Source organism: Peromyscus californicus, unplaced genomic scaffold, assembly GCF_007827085.1.
Source record: "Peromyscus californicus insignis strain IS unplaced genomic scaffold, ASM782708v3 Scaffold_4__1_contigs__length_199733344, whole genome shotgun sequence".
Taxonomy (NCBI): Eukaryota; Metazoa; Chordata; class Mammalia; order Rodentia; family Cricetidae; genus Peromyscus; species Peromyscus californicus.
The window spans coordinates 71,073,032-71,099,977 of record NW_026294562.1 but is presented as its reverse complement, the minus strand read 5'-3'; the positions used below and the strand labels follow the sequence as shown (position 1 = coordinate 71,099,977).

General features: G+C 48.1%; 1 protein-coding gene across 3 annotated transcripts in view; it reads right to left on the bottom strand.

Annotated features, from left to right (window-relative positions):
* Chst15 (carbohydrate sulfotransferase 15) overlaps positions 1–26,946 on the bottom strand; it is an 82,222-nt gene that overhangs the window by 29,527 nt on the left and 25,749 nt on the right. For all 3 annotated transcript variants that reach the window (XM_052760912.1, XM_052760911.1, XM_052760913.1), the window contains exons 2-4: positions 5,147–6,142; positions 4,016–4,355; positions 1,512–1,658 (exon numbers count right to left, since the gene is read on the bottom strand). In XM_052760912.1, the coding sequence (XP_052616872.1) occupies positions 1,512–1,658; positions 4,016–4,355; positions 5,147–5,692 (1,033 nt within the window). In that variant the 5' untranslated portion in view covers positions 5,693–6,142. The remainder of the gene's footprint in view (positions 1–1,511; positions 1,659–4,015; positions 4,356–5,146; positions 6,143–26,946) is intronic.

Here is a 26,946-nt window from a genome sequence, read left to right as displayed (position 1 = left end):
AGTAAATATCAGTATAGTATTTTTATTTCTTGTTCTTTTTGAAATATAGCAGTAACTATAATTAGGAACCCAAACGAAGGCTTTCCTTTCTCATTCATTTTCTAAGTCTGTTTCTTGGCTTTGGGAGGAATATTTTTAGCTCTTTCATAGAACTTGAGATTTCCCCAGAGGCATATGGTATGGGAGTCTCAGCAAAATATTAATTAGATTTATTAAATGGAGTGTTTGCACCCTTGAGTTTAAAATTTAAAAAAAAATCTAACAGCCAATTCACACTGTAGGCACAAGGGTGGGTAGAGTTCATTCCCAGTGGATACACAGATTTTACTTATGACTTAGAAAAAAAAAAAATCAACCCATCCATCAGTCCAGGCTTTGGCAGATGTCAGAATCTCCTCACAGAGTCAGGGACACGGTCCTCGTGCAAGTGGCTAGTCACTATCCATCCTGCTCACCCAGAAATTCATGTGATTTAGAGAATCAAAATGTAATGGATCCAGGAGCACAAAATAGATCATTGCCTCAGGGAACCAATTTAAGTGAAATGTATGATTCAATTTCTCCTTTTCAGAAGGCGTCGGAGATAAACGCCCCATCTCAAGCTAAATCTGATGAAAAGAGTTCTGTCGAACGACATGAGTCTAGCATCCAAGGCACCGAGTCTGGGCTGGAGATGGCAACACTCCACTGTGTGCCATCATTTGCCAAGGGGGGGGCGGGGCTTCAGGTACTCTCACCATGTGAAAGAGTGCAAGGGATAAAGGGAGGGAGCCGTGAGGAGACCAATACACTAACTTGATTAGCTGAGATCATCTTTTCGTTATGCATATGTATCAAATGTGTACATTTAAATACAAACAAAATTTTTTGATTTTCAATAAAATTCTTACGAAATTTTTTAATCAAGCTATCTTGGTTTGTTTCACCTTCCACTGCTTTATTTGTTTGGCGTTGCTTTGGTTTTGCTTTGTCTAACTAAAGAGCCCAAGCAAGCCTCACACTCAAGAGTCTCCTGCCTCCACATCCTGAGCACACGCCACACAAACAGCTTCATTTTGAATGCTCAAGGGCTCCTGGGTCACACAGCAACTCATCCCAGAGGGTGTGCAAAGTGCTGCCGAGACCGAGAGGAGATGCCGCCTCCCTCCCACAGTCCTAGAGTTCAATCAGCGACTCATTGGAAGGCTAACCCCGATCATCATTGTGGAAAGAAGTAAAGCACTCCTGATCAACTTAAGGAAAAACAGAGAAACGGCGACTTTCTTAAAAGCCATTTCAGATCTCCTTGAGTCTGCGCAGAACAAGCCAGCTGACTAACTGTTCCTGCTGTATAGTAATGGTACAAATGGTGTGAATGTTTTACCTAGGGTAAGAGTGACAGCCATGTGGGGAAGGGACTCAGCTTGCAAATGCTCTTCAGGTGAGGCAGAGCTGGGCCCAGAGCATGGACCAGGGCCCCAAAGAGACTCCTTCTGCCAGCTCCCCTGAAGCTCCCCAGAAGCTATACCTACCAATAATGATTCTGTTCATTTTGCTCTGCTGCTCCGCAGAGGCAGCCTGCAGTCCTTGATGGATCTGGTGTGCAGCCAAGTCAAAGAGGTCCAGGTAATCTTCCACAGGGTAGCGGTCTCGTAGTCCGTCCCTCAGGCGGACAATTCCTACAGGAGCCAAGAAGAGAGTTACTGGCCGGGTGGTGGTGGCAAACTCCTTAAATCCCAGGACTTGGAAGGCAAAAGCAGATCTCTATGAGTCTGAGGCCAGCCTGGTCTACAAAGAGAGTTCCAGGATAGCTAGGGCTACACAGAGAAACCCTGTCTCAAAACAAAACAAAAAATTAAAAAAAAAAAAAAAAAGAGTTGAGTTACTGAAGACAAACATTGCCACTGATAGGGTGGTGGCCTCCTGAAGCATGACCAGAGAGGGAGGAAAAGACCAAGAGGACCTAACTTTAGCAGCTAAAGACCTGATACAGGTAAGCTTCTGGAGGAGGCACATGGGTGTGGGATGGAGAGCTCTGTCAACTGCCTGCCTGCTTCGGTACACACATGCCTCACAAGGTGAGAGACACCACCACTGCTGAGCAGTGGCCGCTTAAGAGAGGCCATGCCTACCCAAGAGGTAGAAAAGGGCTACGTGGAGGGCTAGAGCTGAGAACTGATTACCAGCTTCACCAAGAGAGATTAAAGCAGACACGCAGCCCCGGCACCTAGGACTCGTGTGGTGTGCCAAACACGCAGAAGGACACAGGGTGGGCAGCAAGGAAGCAGCATCCTGTCACCTTCACAGTGCCTCTTTCTCCAGGGCTCTATGGAACCCAACAGCTGTTCTAATACGGATGCAGTCCGTCAAGATCCTACTTGTCCAAACAGCAGGGTGAACTGATTGTTCCCTGGATGGACACAGATGCTGACATCTGCCACACACATCTTAAATTTGTTCCCTGCCTTCAAATAGCTTGCAAACATTTAAAAACATACACCCCCAGCACCACCACAGCTACCAAAGTTAACTGCAAAGTAGGAAGAAAACAGTTCTGGCCCAAATAACAAGAGATTCAAGGTGATATTGAACACCAGCAGCTGATGCGTGCCCTGTCCTTTCCTCCTTCCTGCCAGGGGGAAGCTGGTTCTCTTCGGGGGAACACGGGCTGTGGTGGGAGAGGAGAGTATGCATTCATACATGCACATCAAATGCATGAGGAAAAGAGACTTTGGCTCCTCAGCAGCTACTGCTAAACCACTCCCGAACGAACAACAAAAGGAGGAAATCAAACATTTGTCAGGAAAAGTTAGTCTAAGGAAAACATCTAAGATTTTCTCCTAGTGACCTGGGTCCTTTAGATGGAAACTACCCTCAAGGCCCGCCCAGGCTTTGGCAGACAACAGGCCATGTATCACCCATTAGCTTCAGTGACCAAATGTCTCCTGGCAGAAGGAAAAGGTTATGGACAGGAAACAGTGACCAAGGGCCACAGGGTGCCTGGGGCTGGGTGGAGCAGAACCAGCCTACAAGGCGGGGCAGAGCAGGCGGGGTCCACAGTCAACCTTGTTGACCAGGGGTGAGATGTAACCCCAGTGCATTTCAAACACATGAGGTAGACAGGGTAGGTCACACAGCTGAGGCCAGAAGCTGTGTCTCCTCCAGGTGTGGTGGCCTCAGTAAAGCAGCCCAGAGCTGGGTGCCAGACACCCTAGTTCCTGACATGAATTGATCCCTGCTACGTCTGCATGTTCAAGTTCTTCAGGACAACTAAAAGAGCTAGGGATGTAACCCTCAGTAACACACACACACACACACACACACACACACACACACACACACACACACACTCACACCACCACCACCAACAGCAACAAGTTCCCATTCTGCACCTGCCCCTTGCCCTGCACACACCTAGCACTCAACCAGTGCTCACTAGCGGGGGGTTTGCCTGTGAAACGATGCTATGGTTTGAGTGTGTCCCCCAGAGGCTCGTGTGCTGGAAACTTGGTAAGGCTGGTACCCAGAGTGGGATGCTGAGGGTCATGGAACTCCTTAGAAAGTAGAGCATGGCGGAAGGTGACTAGCTCATGGGAGCTCTGCCTGGAAAGTTTAATGCTGTTCTCTTGGAGTGACTTTGTTCCCGACAAAGTGGTTTATTATAAAGCCAGGCCTCACCATGAACTTGGCCTCTGCTGCATATGGCCAGCCACCTTTTTCTTTCTCTACCATCTTGTAATGTAGCCAATGGCCTCTCAACAGGATATTGACAACATGCTTTTTGGAACCTTTAGCCCCTAGAACCACAAACCAAATAAATTCCTCTCCCTTAAGTTACCCAAACACTGGTGTTTTGTTGTTACACCACAAAACAGATTAATGAAACTGTCTAATGACAAGGACTGTGCCTCTGAATCTCAATACATCTTCTCTCCAACCTCACCCTGCCTTCCCTCACAGATTCTTACACTCACCCCTCACCAGCCATAACATCCATCCATGGAATGACTAAAAGAAAATGAGACTCAACACTTACCAAAGCGCTTCCGGGTCCACCAGTGGGGCTCCTTGATGGCCGAGAATTTCACTTCTGGATGCAGCCGAAGGCGGTCATAAAGGTCAGTAGTTCCACACTTGGGTTGCCCAATGATATAGAAGTGTGGCAGGCAACGCAAGCGGAAGTGCTTGCCTTGCACGTGTGACAGGTGGCCCCAGAAGACTTTTCGTAGGGCGTCAAAGGTGGAGCGGAACCGCTTGGAATAGAGCACGTAGGAGTTGGTCAGGTAGGGGTCAGTGGTGTTCCTCCCAGAGAATTCCTCATACCAACAGGGACTCTTGCTGTTCGGAAGGAACTTATTGGGGATTACAGAAAACATCTGCAATCAAAGAAAGAAGGAGACAGACACAATGAAGGAAAACAATTAGCAAAAACATATTCTAACCTAGCGGCAGTGGTGACCCACACCTGTAACCCCAGCATTCAGGAGGCAGAGGCAGGGGGATCTCTGTTGAGTTCAAGGCCAGCCTGATCTACAGAGCAAGTTCCTAGACAGCCGGGGCTACATAGAGAGACCCTGCCTCGAAAGCAAAAGGAAACAAATCTAAATGATGGAGCTGGAGAAGTGGCTCAATGGTTGGTGTAGACGGCTCTGCCAGACGATCAGAGCTCAGCTCCCAGCCCCCACATCAGGCAGCTCACAGGCACCTTAACTCCAGCTCCGGGGTGTTCAGCTCCCACTCTGGCTCCCAAGGGCACCTGCCCCCACATGCACATATAACTACACAGGCATACACACAAGCACATGACCAAAAAAAAAAATTAATCCTTTTTTTTTTAAATACTAAATGATGATGAGCTACAAAAGCAACTTTAGCCACCATGACCCCATTCTAGGCAAGAAGTCCCCAAAGGCAAGGATGACAAGAGACGGTCCTTAAATATCTCTAGTAGGGCCACTCAGGACTGCCAGTTCCCTCCTTGGCATTCCATAGGATAGTCACACAGTGCCATCTAATCCCAGAGGCTGTCAGATCATCGAATTATCCTTGCTGTAAGACATCTCGGAAATGTCTGTCACATTCCACCTGCACCCCCAAAGATGACAGTAGGGAAGGAAGCATCCATTCTTTAAAAGCCAGTCATCAAGAATGACACACGGCTACTCACGTGCAGCTCTTGCCTCTTGAGCTCTTGTAAGTCCGGGAGCTGCCTGGTCGTAAACTCGATCCTGGCAGCGATGTTGTCGATAATTAGTTTAATGCTTGGATAGTCCTTCACGTAGGAGATGTTATTTATAGAAGGTTGGTAGTGATGCTCTTTCATGTCACCTGGGTTATCACTGTCCACCAAGCTGGGGTTGCTGGGGAAACCCCCGTAATGAAAAGGAGATGGAATCAGAGGCTCCTGGTGAGCCCCAGAAAGAAGATAAGAAGCCATCACCAAGGTCATGATTATCAGTCCAAAGACCAGGCTGCATCGCTTCCCCTTCTTGAAGCGCAAAAAACCGCCCCAGTTCTCATTGCCTTCAGCCCTCACTTCGAGAACAGCGAGCAAGTTCATCTGCCTACTGTCCACACGGAACAGAATTTTGTTCTCTCCTTTGCAAGTGGGGCACACCTGGTGACTAGGATGGGGGCCTCCCCGGCAGGCAGTCTGCTGTTTGTGTGTATCCTCAGGAAACAACTGTATGCAGCAATTAATGCAGTGCCTCATGGTAGAGCCCTTGGACAGCCGGCTTAGGGAGCCATGGACCAGCCCTCAGGGAGTCTGCTGGGAAACGTTAAGGGTATCCTGTGATGACAGAAGATGGTGAGAAGGCACGAGCAACAGAAACAAATGCAAAGGAGAGCAGACACCGACGCGCTAGAGAGTGAGGCACGTTCTTTGGTTCAAATACGAAGGATAACACACACAAAGCCAATTCCAATAGTCTGTTCTGCACCAGCCATGCAACACTGAAGGAGCCGCAGGTTTGGAAGCAAGTCTGCTCCTGCTTCAGGTTTTTCCCATGGCACCAAAGAAAGTCGGGGTGGCGTCAGCGGAGAGCATGGAGTCACACTGGAGATTAGAAGACATCATGGGATCCTCACTGATGGGGAGACTGGCATTCCTGCAGAATGTTTTCTCTTCATGGGGAGCAGATTCTCATGAATGGCAGGTGACCTAAACATAAAGACAGGTAAGTTTTGTGGCATTATGTTGTAACTATGATAATGCAGGAGTTGCTTCCCAGAGAAGAGCAGATGTGTAGCGCCCTCGTCCACCTCTCCATTTCAGCCACACTTACTTGTTCATAAGCAAGTCACAGATCAAACAAGACCAATGGAGATGTTTGGGGTCTTTGTGCTTAGATTTGGGGTTCATTTTGTCACCAAATGTGACCCAAAACACTACACTTTACATGACTGATGTACCCTCCAGGACCTCTGCCTTCACATATCTGAGCGATGACATTCCAGTATCTCAAGATTGTGTAACCACTAATTATGCACAGTTAGTTTCTTAGTTAGGTTTCTGCTGCTATGATGAAACACCATGACCAAAAGCAACTTGGGGTAGAGAGGATTATTTCATCCTATTCTTCCACATCACCATCCATCATTGAAAGAAGGCAGGGCAGGAACTCAAGGCACCAATCTTGAGGCAAGAACTGAAGCAGAGGCCATGGAGGGTGCTGCTTACTGGCTTGCTCCCCATGGCTTACTCAGCCTGCTTTCTTACACCACCCAGGACCAACAGCTGTGCCACAGTGCTCTTCTCACCACAGTGAGCTGAGCCATGGAGGTCCTTCATTAAGCAAGAAACGTTGTAAGGACGTGCCTACAGGCCAATCTGATGGAGGAGTTTTCTCAACTGAGGTTTCTCTTGCCACATACGGGTAGCTTTTGAAAGAGAAAGAGAAAGAGAGAGAGCCAAGACCATCAGTGATTTCCAATTTGAGGTATGAATCATCAAAATACCATTTTTACCTCAGTGATAAACATGGGGCACAGTAAGGAGGGGAGTGGGAATGGTAAGGGGAAACAGAGAGAAGCTTCTCACAGCTTCTCCAGCCTCTCCACTACAGCTTAGGAAGCAAAAGTTAATGAAAATTTAGCAACAATGAAATGATCCTCTTCTTCAGTCATGTGTATCATATTAAAAAAAAAAAACCCATCTGACTTTAAGTTATTAAGCAATTAAATCCAACGTACAGAATTCCCCTGAGCCACGTAACACTTTAGACCCTGGAGTCATTTTTCACTTTCATCTCCTGGGAAGACGCGATTCTTAAAAATCCATTAACATAACGCCGTGGTTCTGAAGTGTATTTCTTTCCCAAATGACACTTCTTTGGAGATGTCATTAAAAGAGCAACAGATGAACTAACGAAAGCAAGCTGACTGGATTTCTAGCTGCCATAAACGCTCCCGCACACTAGCTGTGTGACCTTAAGCTGTTTAACCTCTCTGGGTTCTCACTTCCTTGCCAGTAAAATTAGAACAACAGTATTTCCTTGTAACTTATTTTAAGACGCAAAATTAATTAATGTGTGTAAAGAGTTTGTATAGGCCTGGCATGTGTTTAGTGACCCAGGAAATGTACACAACATGGATAACAGCAGCATCATTGGCCACAGTACCATCTTTAATTGCCAGTGAGTTCTAAAAGCATGTGCTATGCACTCCCAGATGGGAGACCTAAGCCACATTCTTTTTCCTTAATTACCCAAGGGTGGTGAACTCACGTCCCATCGTACTTGCATACACCTCAAACAATCCTCAGTCCCCAGAGAAGTGGCATTAACCAAGCCTTCATTATAGACTCTGCACGTTGGCTAGAGATCTGAACAGTCACAACCCTCCAGTAGAAACCTTCATGTCACTTGGATCCAAAGCCCGTGTTTTCTTGAAATATGTTGGCACAAAGTGGTGTTTCTTCCACCCACAGAGTGTCCTGCATGCTGCCAACATTTATGCTTAAATATTTAGAGGAGAGGAGAGCTGGACAAATTCTATACAGTTCACCACAGCAGCACTTTGTGGATCTTTCATATTAAAACAGGCCTTTGTGAATCCACAGCCAGGAATATAACAGACAAAAGTTGCATTGTACAGGACTGGGGGGATGGCTAAATGGATAAGTCACTTGCTATGCAAGCATGACAACCTGAGTTCAGTTCCCCAGAACCCACATAAAAGCCAGACATCTCATCCTGCACTTTGTTTTGTGGGAGAGGGGAGGCAGAGGCAAGAGAAATGCCAAGTTAGGAGGCCAGTTAGCCTGGTGTATGCAGCAGTGAACAGAGAAAGTCTGCCTCAAGGCTGGTGGAAAACAAGGACTGACGTGTGAGGTCATCTGACCACATACGTGCCATGGCATGTGCCCCAAATTCACTCACACACAGACACACACACACTGTACACACACACACACACACACACACACACACACACACACACACACACACATGCACACACGAATGCATGAGCACACTCCACACACACACAAACCACACACGTCCTCTCTCTCTATATATATATCTATATATATAGATATATATATAGATATATATATCTATATATATATATATAGAGAGAGAGAGATATGCCAAAGAATGATCACTCTATCCAGGAGGCCGCATTGAGGAGCTCTGGTCTCCGGGGCGTGGGACAACTGGAGGGACAAACTTGAGAGGCGTGGGAGGGGATGCCCTGGGCCTGAGCTGGGTCCCTCTCCTCCCTTGGGGCAGCTGGAAAAGCAGGGCAGGAGCCTGTTCTTCCAGCATGCTCTGTCACCCCTGACCCATTGCTGGGTACAAACAACTCTTCTAAATAAAGAAACAAAAGGGCAAGATCCCTCCTTAGAAACTCCAGCCCTGAAGCCAAGAAAGCATTTTTTTCACTTGTCAAAGACAAGGCCAAGGCAGGGTTAAAAATTAGGCTCCAAACAGGCGACTCAGTGGGAGGGTGTTCACACCCTTCTGTCTTACTGTTCATTTTTTTTTAAAGAAAGAAAAAAACCGAACATGGACTTTGAAGCCACAGAACAAGAACAGACATCATCAAAATCCAACAGAATGGGCAGAACATTCTAACGAAGAGCTAAGCTATCTTGTTTCAAAGTAAATAAACCTTGGGAATGGGGGAAGTGGATAATCTTAATGGGGGTTGATGGGACAGAGGACAGGCTCCAACACGCCCAGTGTTCCTCTAGCTAGCAGCTGTACCTCTAGCCAGGCAAAGCACTCCAAGACTGGTTTTTTAACTCATTAAAGAATCAAGGAGACTGGGCCAGGCATGGTGGTGCTCGCCTTTAATCCCAGCACTTGGGAGGCAGAGGCAGGCGGATCTCTGTGAGTACCAGGCCAGCCTGTTCTACAGAGTGAGTTTCAGGATAGGCTCCAAAGCTACACAGAGAAACCTTATCTCGGAAAACCATTAAAAAAAAAAAAAGGAGACTACTCCCAAAACATTCCAAATACAGTGTGTTCTCATTTCATTCTTTCATTCATTCATTCATTCACTAGTTCAGTACATACTTTCTAAAGGCTAACTGTGTGCTAGGCACATCCTAGGGTGGAGAACAGAAGTCAATATAAGATGTAGCAGTAGGTACACGTGCACAGACATGTATAGTTGGTATTCAGCTTCAGCCCCCCAGCACACAGCTTGGAATCTTTCTGGAATGCTAGGACAGCCCCTTTCAATCACACCTTAATGAAGTGACCCTTAGTGGCACTAAGAGCCACTAGGAGCTTCAGATAGGGACTGGTCTTCAAAAGGCCCAAGCTTTGGTTAGAAGCTTAAACTCTCAGGTAGGATGGAAAAAGAGCTGGAGACCAAATTGTTGGTGATAATGATGTGATTAAATCTCCCTAATGTCCTGAGACCTCTGCCCAAACTCAAAACCACGGGGATCTGAGTGCTTCAGGATTGATGAGCACATAGAGGTAGAGGAAGACAGGAGAATCCTGGGTATTCTTCTCTGTGCCTGACTGGCTCTGCTCCTGCTGGGCAGTGCCGAACCACATTCTCCTGACCAACTCCTGCTTGGGGCCCTTTCTGGAGAGGGATGCGTTCCTCCGGGGACTTACTGAAACCACTCAGGAAACCTGGGAACCTTCGCCTCTGTGGTTAATTCAGATGCAAGTGTGAGTGTCAGAAACCCCACACTGATGACTGGGATGTAAAGTGAGCAGTCTCTTGGGAATGAGCCCTCGGCCTCCAGGCGTTTGGTGTGGACCTTGAATGGCAAGACTCCGGGATGGTGTCACAAGACTGAAGAAGTGGTTGGTATTGGTAACACTTCTGGAGGAAGGGGGCAGTGAGAGTCTTCTTCAAGAAAAAGATATGAAACGGTCTTATTTTCACAAGGATTTTTTTCACATTTTTGTTGTTGTTGGTTTCATTGTTTTACCAAAACCACACAGACACTCTATCATATGTGAACTACATCTTGAAAAAGTTGATTGAGACCCATCCTATGACCAGGTCATGAGATCACTGGTGCCCGAAGTGCAGGGCGTGGACTTCATTGCCTCTGGACTAGCCATTCCCTGGATGGACAAGGTGCAGAAGGGACCACGACAGAGGTCTCTCTCCACTTGAGCTGGCTTTTACTCCACCTGGCCAGGGGTGCTGCAGGGGCACCAAGCCATAAAGAGGTCACAGTGCACAAGACAACCTCAGGTGCCAAGAAGAGCCACAAATGTCCCAAAACAGTGAAACAATTAGAAGCCACTGTTCAGTGCCACCCTGCTGGGCCTGGGCTGGATAATTCCTCACAGCCCAGGCTGTCCCTCCACTGCAGAGTGCGCAAGGTGTTCAGCTGCATCCCTAGCCTCCACTACTAGGTACTGCGATAGGGCAAGCAGAACCAGGTCTAGACATGGCAAAGGTCCTCTTGGGGGCACAATCTCCCCCCCACCCCGCCCCGGTTAAGCCTGTCTTAAAGGGAGGAATTCCATGCACATTGAGCAGACAGTAACAGACTCAGCAAAGCTGGAAGGACAAGAGGAAGCGCAGGTCCATGGAAATGGAAGAAGCAAGGGAGGGGGAAGCTCTGGGGGAGATCAAAGCCCCTGAGAACTACCTGTGGGTAGGTCCTTGGGGGCTTGTGCTAACTTGGAGAAGGTATCAACCACATAGTAGGGGGAAGGTAGAGATTAGTAGACTAAAATCAGGGGTCATATTGGCCCAAGTGCATAAAGAGAGGCACACTACATATTCTTTCCCAAGGCTCTCCATGAGCTGTGTAGCTATTAAATAACACAGCTCAATGGGGGGGAAAAATCCAGTCCATGTGACTGTACTAGAAGAACGGATTGCTATCATTCCCCTTAACTGGCTTTTCCCATACACCCACAGGTGATCCCAGGGACAGCCACGCAGAAACTTAACACTCAGGTGTTCTTCCTTTAGAAACAGGTAATGCATTCCACCTGCACTTTGCCTGGCTGGAATGCCGGCGCTCGGTGCCAGCCGGCTCAGGTTAGACAGGACCCTTGGTGCTCTCATTCATGTAGTAAACCAAGGTACTCAGGGATACATTACAGTTCTGTCGCCTCCCAGCCAGAGCTCCACGCTGTGCCCTGTGGATGCAAACCAAAACTGTGGGAACCCAGTGCCACCGTAAGAGATCAGATAACTGGCCCCCAAATAGAAAGCATTCAATTACCCAGCCTTTGCTTGGGTGCCCCCTATTAACCTATGTACCCCAGGCATCATTAGCAAACCATTTATAACAAAATTGTAATTGAGAGACCCAGAAATACCACTTTAGATTAAGTAATTGAATGCCCCTCAGTGAAAGATCGATAAAGGGCATCCAATTTCACCCTAGGAAAAACTTATTAAATTATTGTAGCTAGAAGCTGAGAGAGCAGAAGAAAGATGTATGAAACTTCAAAGGAAATCTGGATGGACTTCAATAAATAGCTTCATTTAGCTGAAACATTCATGTCTGCCCTCTGGGGGGAGAGAGGGGAAAACAGCTAATTACACAATTTTACTTTTATGTTTTAAGGGGAAATTTTTCGGTGGGTCTTAATTAACCTTTACTAAAACACAAAGCCTTCTTCCGGTTAGTATGTCTACATGTTGACATCTCTCTTTGGGCTATGTATATGAAAATACTCTTTTTGTCGAGGAATATTTGTCAGTAAGTGGAGGAAGGAATTTTTTGAGTCAGCTCAAAGATATAAAGAGACTGCCGAGACCAAAAAGAAAGCTAACGGACAACAGAGTTCTGTACAAGCAACAAATAGTCTCTCTCTCTCTCTCTCTCTCTCTCTCTCTCTCTCTCTCTCTCTCTCTCTCTCTCTCTCGTGTGTGTGTGTGTGTATGTGTGTCTGTGTGTGCGAATGCACTTGTGTGTAGAAGCAAGAAGTTGGCAACAGATGTCATCACCAATTGCTCTCCTCGTTATTTCTTGAGATGGTGTCTCTCCCTGACCCTGGAGCCCACCAGTTTAGCTAGACTGCCTGGCCTACAAGGCCTGCGGATGCTACGGGTGTAAGCACAGGGCCTTATGCTTGTACCGTAAGTGCTTGACCAACTAAACCACCTCTCGGGTTCCAGCGTCAATCTTACACCTAAGCTTTACAGTCAATTAACAGAACAGAGTCCCTCCTCACCTTGACATCCAGCACCCTCTAGCATTATAGAAAGCACGTAGTGAGTAAGGATTCCAAACTCTTGTCTACCAAGGGACCTCAGACAAGTGACTTATCTGGGCCTCTCTGCTCCCAAATGGCATACAGGCAGGCACAGATCACCCACAGCTTTGGAGTTAAGAGCCAGAACATTGTGGCCGACTTGCTTGGGTTTGACCTTGATGGGGCATCAAACCTCTCTCCTCTCTGTTTTCTTGGATAAGTGAGAATAATCAAAGGACCTACATCCTACCACTGCCATGAGCATCATGTGAGCTAATACATATAACATACTCATGAGAGGGGGTGACCCGTCATAAACAACGTTCGTGAATACCACACACACGTAATGCCGGCCCACAATAGCATTAATTCTAATTATGTCACGCATTAATTCACCTGTCATGTGAATGACTTTGCACTTTACCCTAAAGGAGTAGACTATTTCCTGACTCTTCACCTTGCATCAGGTGACCTGCTTTGGCCAATAGAATGAAGTAGAAGAGACCACCTGCCAGTCTTAAGGTCAGGTAAAAAGGCACGGGGTGTGCCCATTCACCCCACTGGCGTCTTTGCTGTCATCATGAGAAGAACATGGCTGAGTCATTAGAAGGATGGCAGATGCAGGAAGCAGAGCCCAGGCCAACACGGAAGAGCTGGAACCCAACTGACCCAGCCACCCCTCCAGAAACCCTGCTCTAAGTCTCTCATGATGCAGTAAAAGCTAACCAACGCGCTCTGCTACAGGTAGTGAGCCACCGGGGCTACAGAGATCAGCTGCCACAACTGTGTGTTATGAGCTGCACAGAGCGTGTGTCTGACTAAAGCTTCTGAGGGGGCAACACGAAGAAGCTCACTGGGGATGCAGCTAATCATAGAGTCGACCCCTTGTTCTGAAAGCCCCTTTTCCCAGCACCAGAAGCAGGTAAGACTGTAACAATGCTGGAAACCAGAAGGGCTCCCCGTGTTAGGCCACAACTGCCCCCACACACCACACTAGCTTCTGGCAAATTTGTGGTTATGATAGACACGGCTATTTCGTTTCCGTTATCTGGACAACTGACCCCCTCCCCCACAGGATGTACAGCCTTTCCATCTAGCCTCTTGGGGGTTATTATCATTTATCCCTGTGTCCTCCTCCCCTCGCAAGCCCTTGCCGTAATCTGACCCTGAGAGGTTCCTTGCCAAATTTCATCTTTCCTGGTGCCTGGAGCCTCTTATCAGTGCTTCGGCTGCAAGTATTGCCTGACCATGATCAGCAGGCCCTTCCTGACTGGCCCCAAGTGTGTATCATATATACCGCAGGAGTTTTTGCCTAACCTACAACTGGTACACAGCAAACTTCCATAAGTAAAACACAGTCCGTGCATCCCTGGCCAGGGCCTCAAGCCCTCACTCTAGTACCGCCTGCTTTCAACCCCCTTATAATCCTATGCCTAGATGTCCAACTTCACCGTCTGCATCCAATGTGAGGTCACAGATTCCAGGAAGAGGCGGGTGGCAGCCCAATTTCTAGAATTGTGCTTGTCTGTAAGCGTTTGGAGGAAACTGGGAAGATTGTTGCAACCAACAGAAACCCACAGGGGACCCCCTAAAGAGCCATTTGCTGTGGGAAACCTCTAGCATATCTTGAAAATGAGAGTGGGCATAGTCAGAGCCCAGGCAAACCCATGCACTCCAGAGTTATCAACCAGGCAATACAAGCCTCTAGGCACCTGCTCATCCCGTCCTGCCTTCTCTACAGGAAACAGGTGCGGCATGGTTCTTTGCTTCCCAAGAACATGTAGCTCATAAGAGACAGATACAGTAAGAAAATCAAGGGTCTGGCACCCCACCTTCACAGTCTGTACCTCCACAGAGGGCCACCCTGACTTCAGCCCATCATCTGGCTTAGCCCAAGTGGTCCAGCAGCTCATCCAGACCCATCACTTCTCTCTTTCCTGGCCCCTTCAAGAGTCTGCCTAAAGATCAGCTTCTCTCTCTCATGGGGGCTCTGCAGAGGGAGGGGCGGAAGACACAACCCACAGAGAAGGAGATGAAGTGGGGCACTCTCAAGCCTTCTCTGGATGCCCTGTTGGCCCGGGGCACCGAGTCCTACACCGTCTCAGTTACCACTTGCATTTGAAGCAGATGGGCTACAGGTTCACACCCAGAGAGAGAGAGAAGGGATCAGGGGACACAGGCTGGTCTGGTGCCATGTGTCCTGCACAGGAGCCACAGGAAGCCAAGAAGCCTGTGCCAGGTACTGGCTGAAGGAGGAGGAAAAGGCAGGGCTGTGCGCACCGGCACCTCTGAGGCCACAGAGACACAGAAATGGCCTTTCAAAGCAGGCAGGTCCAAGAGCCCACCTGTACAAGTTCCTTCCCACTCCTGCAGGTGACAGGCCAGGTTCCATGAGACTGGCCGTGATGTAGGAATGCTCTTGAGGCTGAGCACCAAGTAGGAGCTTCCTTGAAGGGCTGTGTTTTGAAACTTTAAAGTCTAAAATAAGTACCATATCCTCCCAGCATGGCAGGGAGCTGCTGGGTAGGGAGGGTCCTGAGCAGAACTCCCTCCATCTCTCAAACAAGGCTCAAACACTGGTGAGTCATCCTTATACGCTGTGGCCGCTCTCTGGCCCCTAGCTTCTCCGCTTTAACACGTGGATGCAGAGGATCTGAAATTCGTCCTCTTGAACAAAAACTTATCATCGCCACTTCTGCCTTTTGCGGCTGCTCAGCCACAAGTTTTCAGCAAGTGTTAAAAGCCAGCACAGGCCTTGCTTTATCAGCTTCCAGAGAAGCCAGTCCATCATTCTTAAAGGTTCACCATGCGTTTCCTCCCAACAGCAGTCCACCCTTCCTACCCCACCCCCATCTGTCCATCACAAGGTATCAGCCATTTGCACCGTGCTCAAAGCTTGCATTTGCTGGGGCTATGAATATGAGGACCACACAGCCCAGAGCTCAGGGGCATCCAGCTAACGCCAGAGTCAAGACTCTAGAAACTAGAATTGTTCGGCCCCATTACAGGAACAGCCCCCAACCCCACCTGGTGCCAGGCAATCTGCAAAAGACACACCTTGGCTTAGGGGTTGGAGACACCCTAACAGCAGTGCTGATGCCTAGAGTCGTAGTCCTTGACAGAAGGGACAGGTGGGTGGGCGGGTCTGTCCATCTGCTCTGGCTCTGACCAGGCCAAACCCAGCCAGATGCCCCATCTCACAAGCAGTCGTGACATACTCAGGTTTGCTCCACAAAGGCCTATGGGCACCAGACTTCAGACATGCTCACACTGCAGGTGTCACCCAAAGATCTCCACATGCACAAAGGGCTCTAAAGGTCTGTGTGACATCACAGACAATTTTCTTTTTCTGAGCCCAGGGTGTCTGGAGGGGGACTATTTTAGAGCACTCATTTTATGCTTTCCAGTGGTCATTCAAACCATCGGGGCACTAGATCTTCCACTCAAGCCTGTCTGGTGAACTGTCTGTGTCATCCCACTCAAACGCAAACTACAGAATCCACGCTTCATGCTTTGCTTTGAAGCCTGGCCACCAAAATCGCTCTGGGGGACATAGTGACTGTGGCCTTTGGACATATCTCCCAGGGGAGCATGTAGACTCCGGGTTTCCAATGACCCCAGAAACAGTGAAAGAAAGAAATGGATACTGGTACAGTGTCAGCCGTGGGTGGAAGGTCACATACAGCCATTCTTAACTCTCCAAGGTCGGCATGCGGATCCTCTAAGTACATGTGGAACCCTGAGGCACAGAAGGGTTAACACACCCAGAGTCACACAGCTAGCCAGGAGCTATCTTCCCTAGAGCTATTTGGAGGGCAGGCTCTGACACAAAGCATGAAGCTTGGTTTCTACAGGTTGCTCCTGAGTAGAATGACAGACAGTAATTAGAAAACCACGGGTCTGTTTGGCTGTAAACCTTTGACCTTTACCATTCAATGAAGCTGCCACCAACAGAGGCTGGCAGAGTGGCATGTCAGCCAACATCTGATTGGCCAGCCTGGACTTGAGATCACTCAGGCAAGGCAACCAGGCTAGACTGTGAGCTGCACAGAAGCACAGGACCAGTGATGCTTACCTCTGAAGAGCATGGGCTGCACACAAGCATCGGGCCAGCAATGCTCAGCCCTGAAGAGCATGGGCCTCACACTGGGTGGGTACCCAGTAAATACTCCTGCCTTCATGACAGAAGAAAACTCCAGTATGCTCCATTGAGCTCCTAGGAATGCTCCAGAACAGGGCTTTTTTAGCTTGGTAACAAGAGCAACACCAGTGAACACTGACTACACCAGCCTAGGGTTAATGTGGATGCCTGGGTTTCAATGTTCTGACAATATTAGAGACAGAACCACATTCCCACCATCCAGGTAGCTCGACTGTGATTGTAATGTCATATACTTCCTGCTTGGTGACTAACAGAGACAGGAGAGAACAGGGGCCTGGGGACAGGGAGTCTAAAGACCCAAGAATCTGCACCAGACACCAGCCACAACTTTTAAATAATCATGTGACTGCAGACAAACTCCGCCATCACTCAGACCCTCATCCTCTACTTCAAGGCTTTCATGTTGCCGAATGGGCCCAATAGTCTCAAGAATTCAGGTGTTTGAGATCAGTTCTTCCTCTTGCCTTTCTGTATGGTTTCCAGCATGTGCAGCACCAAACCTTAACTACCAGGGAAAGTGACTCACTTTCAGACAAGGATGGTTTGGGCTCTCATGTGGCTGGAGTACAAAGTCGTTAAGCAGTGGTACTGCAGTCACCGTCCAACAAATTTCCCTTAACACAATGGGGGAAATGAACCAAAGATGTGCCCAGGGAGGGAGAGAGGGAGAGAGAAAGAGACCCCCAAAGGAACAGGGTGACTCTGTCCACCTGTGGGTCCCTAGTCCCTTCCTGTCCATGAGGACAGACTCGGGAGGAGAGGAGGGAAGGGCCTGAGTAGCGGGAAGTGGCCAGCCCAGATGTCCTTCACAGGTCTCTCATCGAACAGAACTCACACATTGAGAACAGAATGCGAATAATGATCTCGCAAATGTACAGCAGAGCCCTGGAATGAATAAATTAGAGACGGCACAATTGAAAAGGAGCAGCTGTGAGCTCTGCACCAGATGGCCTCCCTGATCTGAATACTTTTAAATATTGTTTTATTTTCAAAGATAAGCAAAATAAGAGCCTGGTTAACCCTTGAATGGGGAGAACCTCCTGAAATACTTCGGTGGGATTTCTTTCTTTCTGGAGGAAAGAGCATGCAGCCTGAGAGTGTCCTCCAGACGGTTTTACCAGGTGAAGCTGGACGTGGCATGCACGACCTGTCCCCAGCAGACTAGCTCTGACCAGGTGTGGCAAGAGGCAAGCAAGTGTGGCCATGGGAGACCTCTAAAATGTGAGGAGCTGTACCAAGGAGTACCTGTGGGGGACCAGCCCTCACACTTATTTACTCCAGAAACTCTTGAGGAATGAGGGATAAGAGACTTAGAGAGTTAAGAAGCTGAGAGAAAACACAAGCTAGACTCAAGTGAGCCTGGATCCCTATCCAAACGGGCCCAGAACTTTATTCCAAAGTTCTATTTATAACAATGCCAAGGGGCAGAGCAAAAGACCTCCCCCTTGCTAGTTACAGTCACCTGGTACCCAGGCCCACAGTCCAATCAACCTCTTATGCAGTCCTGCTGGGTACAGCCACTAGGAAAGCTAGTGGGCTCCAACAGGTACTGCATGACAAATGCAAGATTCCACTTTTAGAAGATTTAAATTTTAGCATTATTTTAAAATTAAGTTGTAACCAAGTACACGGCAAAATGAGAGGTTATGCTATCTTTCACCGTTAGAGTAACATGGAGGGAAGCCTGGTAGGCACTGCCAGGCCCTATGCCAAGAACCCACCGAAATCCTCATCTGCTGCTGACCATTTTCAATATTACAGATGAAGGGCAGCCCCTCTGTAGTACAGAAGGAAGGGAAACAGGGGTCTTGGGCACAGCCTACTCAAAAAAAAAAAAATCACAGCACAGCAGGAGGCAGATCTAGACACAGCAGAAGCCCCAGCTGGCCCTCTTTCCATTGAGCATGCAGACATGTACAGCCTACATCCATCAGTCTCCAGGAGAGACGGTGGGCGGAGCTCGGGGCACTTTGCCTCACCCTTGCACAGCTCCATCTGGCTTCCAAGTTCACTTTGAGGGATCAAGCATTCCTCTTGCCAACTACAATAGCAGTAAGGAAATAATGAACACTAAGCAGCAGAGGAGGGGCAAAGAGAAGCAGGCTGGCCCACACCCTTGCTTTCAGTTTCCCTCCTTGTTCTCAAATGCAAACTCCTGACTGTCCTCATCAGACCAGGTGAAAGGGATGGAGATGAGGCAGAGGGGGATGCCTGAGGCTAAGGTTGACCAACTAAAGGGTGTGTGCAGAGGACAGGGAAGAGGAGTTACCACTCTGGCTCTACTTGGACCCCTCATTTCTCAAGTATCTTTGAATTATTAACATTCCCCACTAGCCACAGCATGATGTTCAACTGTTGTCCTTCTTGTTAGCAGCAGCAGCAGCAGCAGCAGCAGCAGCAGCAGCAGCAGCTGAATTCCCACTTGATTGAGAATGATGAATCTGTGGCCATCCCAGGAAGGGCACTGTCTCTTGCCTTCTCTGTCACAATAATGGAAAACCCAAGAACAGACCACGAAGTTCCCCAGGGTGGGTGTAGATCTTTATAAATACACACAAGCCCAAAGCAGAAGTCCAAGAGCAAATGGGACGGTATGGCTCCGGAAGACACTGTTTTGTATCTAAAGAGCCGAGAACAGAAATGCCCTGGGATGTGGCTGCATGTGACCGCACGGGCCATGAGATGGACAGATAGGTATGCTCTGGTGAAAAGAGAAATATGGAGGAAAGTAAAAAAAAAAAAAAAAAATGAGAATCCAAATGAGAAGTACTAACATAGCCCCACATCTGGGCCAAGTCCACCTCTTCCTGGCTGTGTGTCCCCAGGCCAACTGCTTTACAATTCTGGGCTTGTTTGCTTCCCTTCTGCATAGAGAAAATTGCAGCAGGAAATGCTGGAGGATTAATGGGATCACCCATGCAAAATGCTTCCTCGATGCCACCAGAGCTGGAAAACCCTGCCGTAACCACCTCCCCCATCCTGTCATCGCTCTCTCCTTCCCCTGGGTCTGCAAATATCTCAGTCAGCAAGAGGAACTCTGATCTGGTGTCTGAAGCCCCAGCCATCCTGGAAAGATGCCAGGGTTCTTAAGGCACCAGACTAGCAGGGTTCGAGCAAGCTAATACAGAGGGCCTGCTCACCCTGAAGTGCATCAAAGTCCATATAGGAGCCGGGCGATGGTGGCGCACGCCTTTAATCCCAGCACTCGGGAGGCAGAGGCAGGTGGATCTCTGTAAGTTTGAGGCCAGCCTGGGCTACAAAGCGAGTTCCAGGAAAGGTGCAAAGCTACACAGAGAAACCCTATCTCAAAAAAAAAAAAAAAAAGAACAAACCAAAGTTCATATTGGAACCCCAGAACCCTGGGTCCAACAGACCCAGTTTCTGGAACCTTGACTTAAACCTGGAATCTAGATCCCAACCTCTGTAAAGTAGGTCAAGCAAGCATTTATTTATAGACGTATCACCCAAGACACTAAACACAGATATGCTGTATATATCAGAAGGGGAACCCCACCCCATGGTTCTCTATTAGTCAGACAATTTTAAAGCACCTGGTAGACCACCAGTTTTGGTTTTGGTTTTGGTTTTGATTTTGGTTTGGGTTTGGGTTTGGGTTTGGGTTTGGATTTGGATTTTGGTTCAGATTTTGGTTTTGCTTAAATCATCCCCCAAGTGTCTATAGTTGAAGCTGAGGAGGTGAGCATGGATGAATGTTTTGACAAGGGTATGTTCTCCAAGAATCCTGGTGTCTGCCAGCTGCTGCTCTGACACACTAGAATCATGGCCGTCTGTGACCAGTGTGTCAAGGATGACACCACTAGCTGAGAGGGAAGCTGCCACTCACAGCTAACTGAGGCCAGGTGAGAACGCGGGGAGGCTGTAACAGAGCAGACGAAACCAGCCAGCTGGGCCCAGGAGCTGCTGCTGTGCCCTCAGCTGTATGTAAACAAGATAATAAAAAAAGTACTTGTTCGAAAAATAATCAGTGCATCTTGGCTCAAGCACAGACTCCCACAAAGCAAATGATGTGTGATATGAGAAATCTGTAACCTCAGAATTAACCGCAGAGGAGCGCAAAGTCACACAGAGACCTGGGTGTACCCTCCACCGCGCCCTGGGAAGTCGGGGCTTATTCTCAGAGGTCAGACTTCCTCCTGGGCTGACAATTACGCAAGAGTCAAAAGGAAAGGAACCTTGCAACTAACTTCCCATCAAGCGCTGCTCTGGTGTCGGTCTGAAAAACAAACATCTGACTCAACAGTTCCCAGCCCCTCCATCAGTTCAGCAGCGGTAGCGATGCCCGTCAAGTGCCTACGTGATCGACCCCCACACTTGCCAAAGCACGGCAGAGGCTGTGCAGCTGACCTGAGCGCTGCTGGACTTGGAGTCCTGGGTGATTCGGGATGGGCAGAGCAGGAGCGTTTGGGCTTTGTGGCATTTACAGATCCATGGACACTCAAAGTGAGGCAGCAACCGCATCAGTTGTGTGGCCCTGGAGAAACAGCTGTCTCCAACCCTTCCTCCATCACCAGGCTGGTGCCCAGAGCCACTTACTGCTTACAGTGTCATGGGAAGAATTAAAGGAGAAACAAAAGTCCACCTGTCCACCTTGGCCATTTTTTCGTCCTGTCTGCCTCTATGTATCAGTCTCTACCTTCCTCAGCCTCTGGCCAGTACCACTTTCCAAACACCACTAGTTCCACTGGTCCATCACTGCTGTCCATGCTCTAGGTCTGAGTCCAAGCTTCTCCCTGAATTTCTGGCCTATCAGACCCTGCTCTTGGCCATCAAGCCCCTGCCACTGGGCATCTCTGTGGGTGTCTGATAGCACCTGCCTCAATCACTGGTGAGCTCAGCACAGGAAGGAGAGGCTCTGTTCCCTTTTACAAAAGTGTCCCAAAGGAAGGAAACCAGAAAAAGACATGGGAAACATCAGCACGCCTCAAACCCCCATACAGCCATAAGTAAAAATTCCTGATGTTTCAATTTTTATATCTAAAATAGAATTTCAAATTCTGCCCTCTGGGATTAGTGTCTGTCATTGTAAATGTGTTTCTTGGTATCATGCTGGCGGATGTTGTCACTAACATGGGGATGTGTGGGAGGCTGGCCCTGGCTCCACCGGCCTGAGGGTTTCTGATGCCTACACCCTGTTCTGCAGGAGCAGAAACAAGGGGCCTGTAAAGGCCCGGGACCTGTCATTCCTGCCAACCCCAGTGTGCCTCTCTGCCCTTTCTAAATTAGCTTTCACACTTCAGAAAACAACAAAATGATACGTCTTGGTAAATTATATGATTCTGATCTGTATGCAGAAGTTCTGTTTTCTCCATTTTCTTTCGTTTTGTCCCATTTTCAGCTCTAACACCACTGTCAGGCAAGTTTTCCGAATGTATTCAGACCACACCATTTCTCACCACACACCATAAAATCTTAGGTACTGAGCTCAGGACAAAAGAAGTGTGCGTGGGAGGGGGAGGGGGTCCCCCTCCCTGTGGACATTTCATTCCTTTCCCATAAAGGAAATTTGGAAGTGTTTCAAAAACATCCAGTATTCAGAGAGAGCTCAAACCCCTAATTACCTGCTTCTGTCTCTCCCCCTTGCTATGGCTACCTCCACTGCTTTTCTCCATTCTACACTTCAGAAAAGACGCATTACACAATGGATCAGCTGGGTTTATCAGGGCTAGCCCTGGAGTTCGGTAGACACGCGTATACCAGATGGTGCTGCAGCCAGGACTCTCCTCCAGCGTGGCAAGAGTTGGAGGTACAGATGAGAGAAACAGGGCCTGTTATCTTTTAGCCTTTGGAGACTCGAATCCATGGCCGCCTCTGTCTTGCCACCAGGAATGATTTCTCCTGCCTCCTCACCACCCCCAATTTCCCCTCTTATGAAACTGTCACAGAGCAATCTTAGTGACCTTCTCAATGTCCTCAAACCAGGAGTATTTTCCCTCTCCCACACCAACACAATCAACTAATGACCTCACCAGACAGAGTTTGATTGACTGTTTTTCTGAGATTTTCACATCCACAACACTTGGTAGGGGGAATCATGAATGGAACTCAAATATTGCCCCCCTCACTGGCCCAACAGCATTCATTCACAATTTATAAAAGAGTTGGAACTATTTCCTTTCATGAAGGGGAACCCCAGCCTAGGCCAAGCATCCCCATACTGGAGGAGTAGGTCCAGGCCAGGGGCCCAACACTGTTCCCTCATCAACCAAAGCCCAACCCTACCACAGCTTTCTGAGACAACAGGCTTTTGGTGTTGGCAGGACTGTGTGGTGTCTGCCACAGGCTCAGCCTCCTTTCTGTCCCATTCACTACCATCCCTCTAGCACAATCCCTTTAAGCTCTGACCCACCTGGAGGGGCTTTGCACCTGACGTAGGAGAGGGCTACCTGCAGGTCCCAAAGTAATTGGCTGGGCCTCTCAGAGCATCAGTGAGCACAGCCCCCAGTCCCAGGCAACAAGGCCCTCCCAGATGCTGCCACCCACAAAAGCACATGTCAAAGAACACCACTGAGGTGTCAGGAGTGCCATATTCCAAGCCTCTTTAGAACCATTTCCGGAGATCACGAAAGACGAGGAATCGGTTTCAGACGTAGCGTGAGGCGCTTGCCTCTCTACGGATGGTTCCGGCCTGTCGTTTTCCTTCATGTCATTTACTGAAATCACAGGCAGACTTCAGATTGCTTTGGCCCAATTTGCTCAGTTATCAGCACTAAGGAAGGAGGCAAAGAAGGGCAGTCCTCTGCCCCAGGTCCGAAGATGTGCAATCCAAGTGGGTATCACGGCCACTGGGCAGAGGACTAGAGTCTTGAGTAACACTCACAACTCCCAGCTGAGGAGCAGGGTGACAACCTGTGTGTAAGACCAAGGCTAGACTATATACTTGGATTGTGTGTGTGTGTGTGTGTGTGTGTGTGTGTGTGTGTGTGTGTGTGTGTGTGTATACTGTGAGTATGTGCATGCAGAGGCCCAAGGAGGGTGGCCATTGAGTGTCTTCCTCTATTGAACACCGCTTTATTGTTTGAGACAAGGTTTCTCACTAAACAAACACCTCACTGTGGATGAGTCTGGCTGGCCAGTTAGCCCCTGGGCCCACCCTTCAATGCTGGGGTTACAGGGCAGATGTGATTGGCTTTTATGTGCTTTTACAGCGAGGGATCTCATTCACGAAGCCATCTCTCCAGCCCCTTCACCTCCATTTTAAGATGAGGGACTGAAATGGGCCTAGTGATGAGGACCCGTGTCCTTGTAACCACCCCTCTGCTCCCCACGGCTCAACACAGAAACCACTCCACATGGAGTCAGTGCTCTGCGCCATCCCCTATATTTTCCTCAGAAGGTGAGAACTTGAGCCAGATATTCCGGAACTGCCTGTGGAATCGCCCATATGTTCATTTTTTGCTTCAGTTACCTCACTAATTGAGGCAAAGGTGCTGAGAGTTTTGACATTAAGTATCTGAGTAATTGCCTTATTGCCTCTTTTCACTTCCTGTGCTTAGTCTCAGCCTTTCAGGCCTTTGAAAACCCAACTCTATTTGGGGGGGGAGGGGGCCTGGAGATACAAACTTCAGTTTCCAACTTGCTTTCCCAAAATACTTGATGCCTTAAGCTTTGAGTGATAAGTTAATTGCCTGACAAAATATTCTCTAACTGGTCTGTTTATCAGGCTTGAAAACAAGCCTCGGCCTGGTTTTCAAGCCTGATACAAATCTGTAACAGTCCATGGGAAGCGCTGAGTGAGAAGCCCAGTGCCCTCCAACTGCCAGACTATCATTGGCTATCACCATTTCTGTGGTTTGTGTTTAGTGACATGTGGGCCTTGTCTATTGTCTTCTCTGGTCTGGTCCATAACATGTAGGTTCTAGAGACAAGCTTCTTTCTTGTCTCATCTGGAAATCAGGCTCCGTGAAGCACATCAGACATGAGCTACTATCCCATCAGCTCCAAACCAGGAAAAGATGAAGTCATTTTAATGTCTTCTCTACGTCAGCTGTGAAAAGTATCTTTACACTCTTATTTTAAAAAAAACACACAAAAAACAACAACAACAAAAAAAACACTTTTCAGACCCACCTTAATATCCCTGTTCTCAAACAGGAAAAAAAAAATCAGAGTAAAAATGTTACTTTTAAAAGGAGACCTTTTCTTGTGAATAACTCTAAAATGTTTGATTTTAACTAAAAAACAAACAAACAAAAAAACAATTTCAAATAATAAAAACAAGGTCTTTTTTTTCTTTTTAATTTTAAAACGTTCTGTCTTTTGGGCCCTGAGTACACAAAGAAAGTGTAGCAGGATAATCCATGCCAGAAAGTGTCAGAGCACGCCTGCTTGGGCATGTACTCCTGGACACGCTGCCACAGGCACAGTGGGAAAGGACTAGGCAGATCCAGCCCCAGCCTCTTTGCCATGAAGAAGCACAGACACTCCTGGGCTCCGTATAAATCTCCAAGCCCACCTTCGGGCCATCTCCAGGGGATCCTTAGTGTGTGCTTTGCACTCACTAACCAAGTTGCAATACCCATGCTCCAGCATCCCATTGAGTCCCTTACAGACAGTTCAGGCTCAGCTGAATCCTGCAGGTTTGGCCCTCATAACCAGGAAGCACTGGTCTTGCAAAGTTCAAGTTCATCCCAAAAGCTTTCAGGGCTCCCTCCCCACTGGCAGCAGGTACAGTGGACTACAAGCAGAGACACCATGGCAGGGTCACACAGAAGAATCCATCAGGACAGCAAGGCCACTGAGCATAAAAGGGTGACACAGTAGGAGAAATGTGACCAAGAAGAGCAGATGGCCTGGAGAAGACTGAAGTGGACTAGGGACCCAAGCTGACAGTTTCAGGCAGCAGAAATAGACATCACTGGCTATAAACAGAGAGGTAGGCACAGACGCACAAACAGAACAGCACTCCTTCACAAACTCCCTTCACACATGCACACAGAGGCCAGCCTGAAACCAGCGCATGCCCAGATGGCCAGCTTGTCCTCGCCAGAGCAGACTCCAATCTTCTCGAGGAGGAACACAAATTTCTATCACACAACCTGACATCCGATGTCAGCATTTCTTGCCCAAGGGACTGAGCCATCAGGATTTAGAAGTGAGTGTGCATTAAATGTGGAATACACCAGGGTGAGAAGTCACCCAAAATGAGTATTCCCCTCAATTTGAAGTCCAACTATTGCTCACTTTAAGACTTTGGACAGACAAGTGGCCTTGCCTGCCTCCCCAAGGTGCATGAAATGGTGACATGGCCCCTGTGCTCCAGGACAAAATAACTAGAATGGTTGGAAGAAACTTTGTAAAGAAAAAAAAAAGCCAATGAACTGAACAAGGCTAATCTCAGAATGACAAATATTGTATTTTTCTCTCATGTGATACCTAGTTTTGTATATAGATTAAGTAAAATACGCCATATATTATATGGCATGGAAGTAGACTCAAACCTGTCTAGGCCAACAAAAGGGACTAACTGGGGAGAGGTGAGACAAGGGAGTGGGGGACTAGGGGAACATGCTCAACACACAGTACCTAAGTCCCACAGGACCACATACAGTAACATTGTTTACATTAACAACTAAAGAGTAAACACCCAGCTTGGGGGTGGGTGTCCTCAACGGAGGTGGGCACATGCCTGGAGAGAAGTGGCAGGGAGGGCAAGGCTTCAACTTGGCCAGAGTGCCCCCTTTTTGGACAATGAACACAATGGGCAAGACTGCCACAACCAGCCAGAGCCCAAGAGACCCACCTGAGCAACCAGGGGTCCTCAGGGGTAGTCATCTCCAAGCACTCCTCCCAGGTGATAGAGACAATGGGCAGCAGAGGGTTCCCTCCCTGCTTCAAACTCCCTGCTGGAATTCCAGTAATACAGGATGCTCCTCACAGCAGTTCTGTCCAACAGAACCTGAGTGTAAGCCCCAGGAACAGTTCATTCTCATGTGCTATTCAACCCAACATCTTCAAGATGTCACCATTTCCATACATCTTCCTATAGAAGTTGTTAATGAAAAAATTCTCATTTTTAGCATGTCCCATTTTTGGGTGCTAAATTCCCATCTGACCTGAGAGTAAAAAACTGATCTGTACTGATTTTATAATATAATTTTATAGGAGTTATGTGCCCAAGCTGCTCCAAATACTCTTTTAAAAAATCTT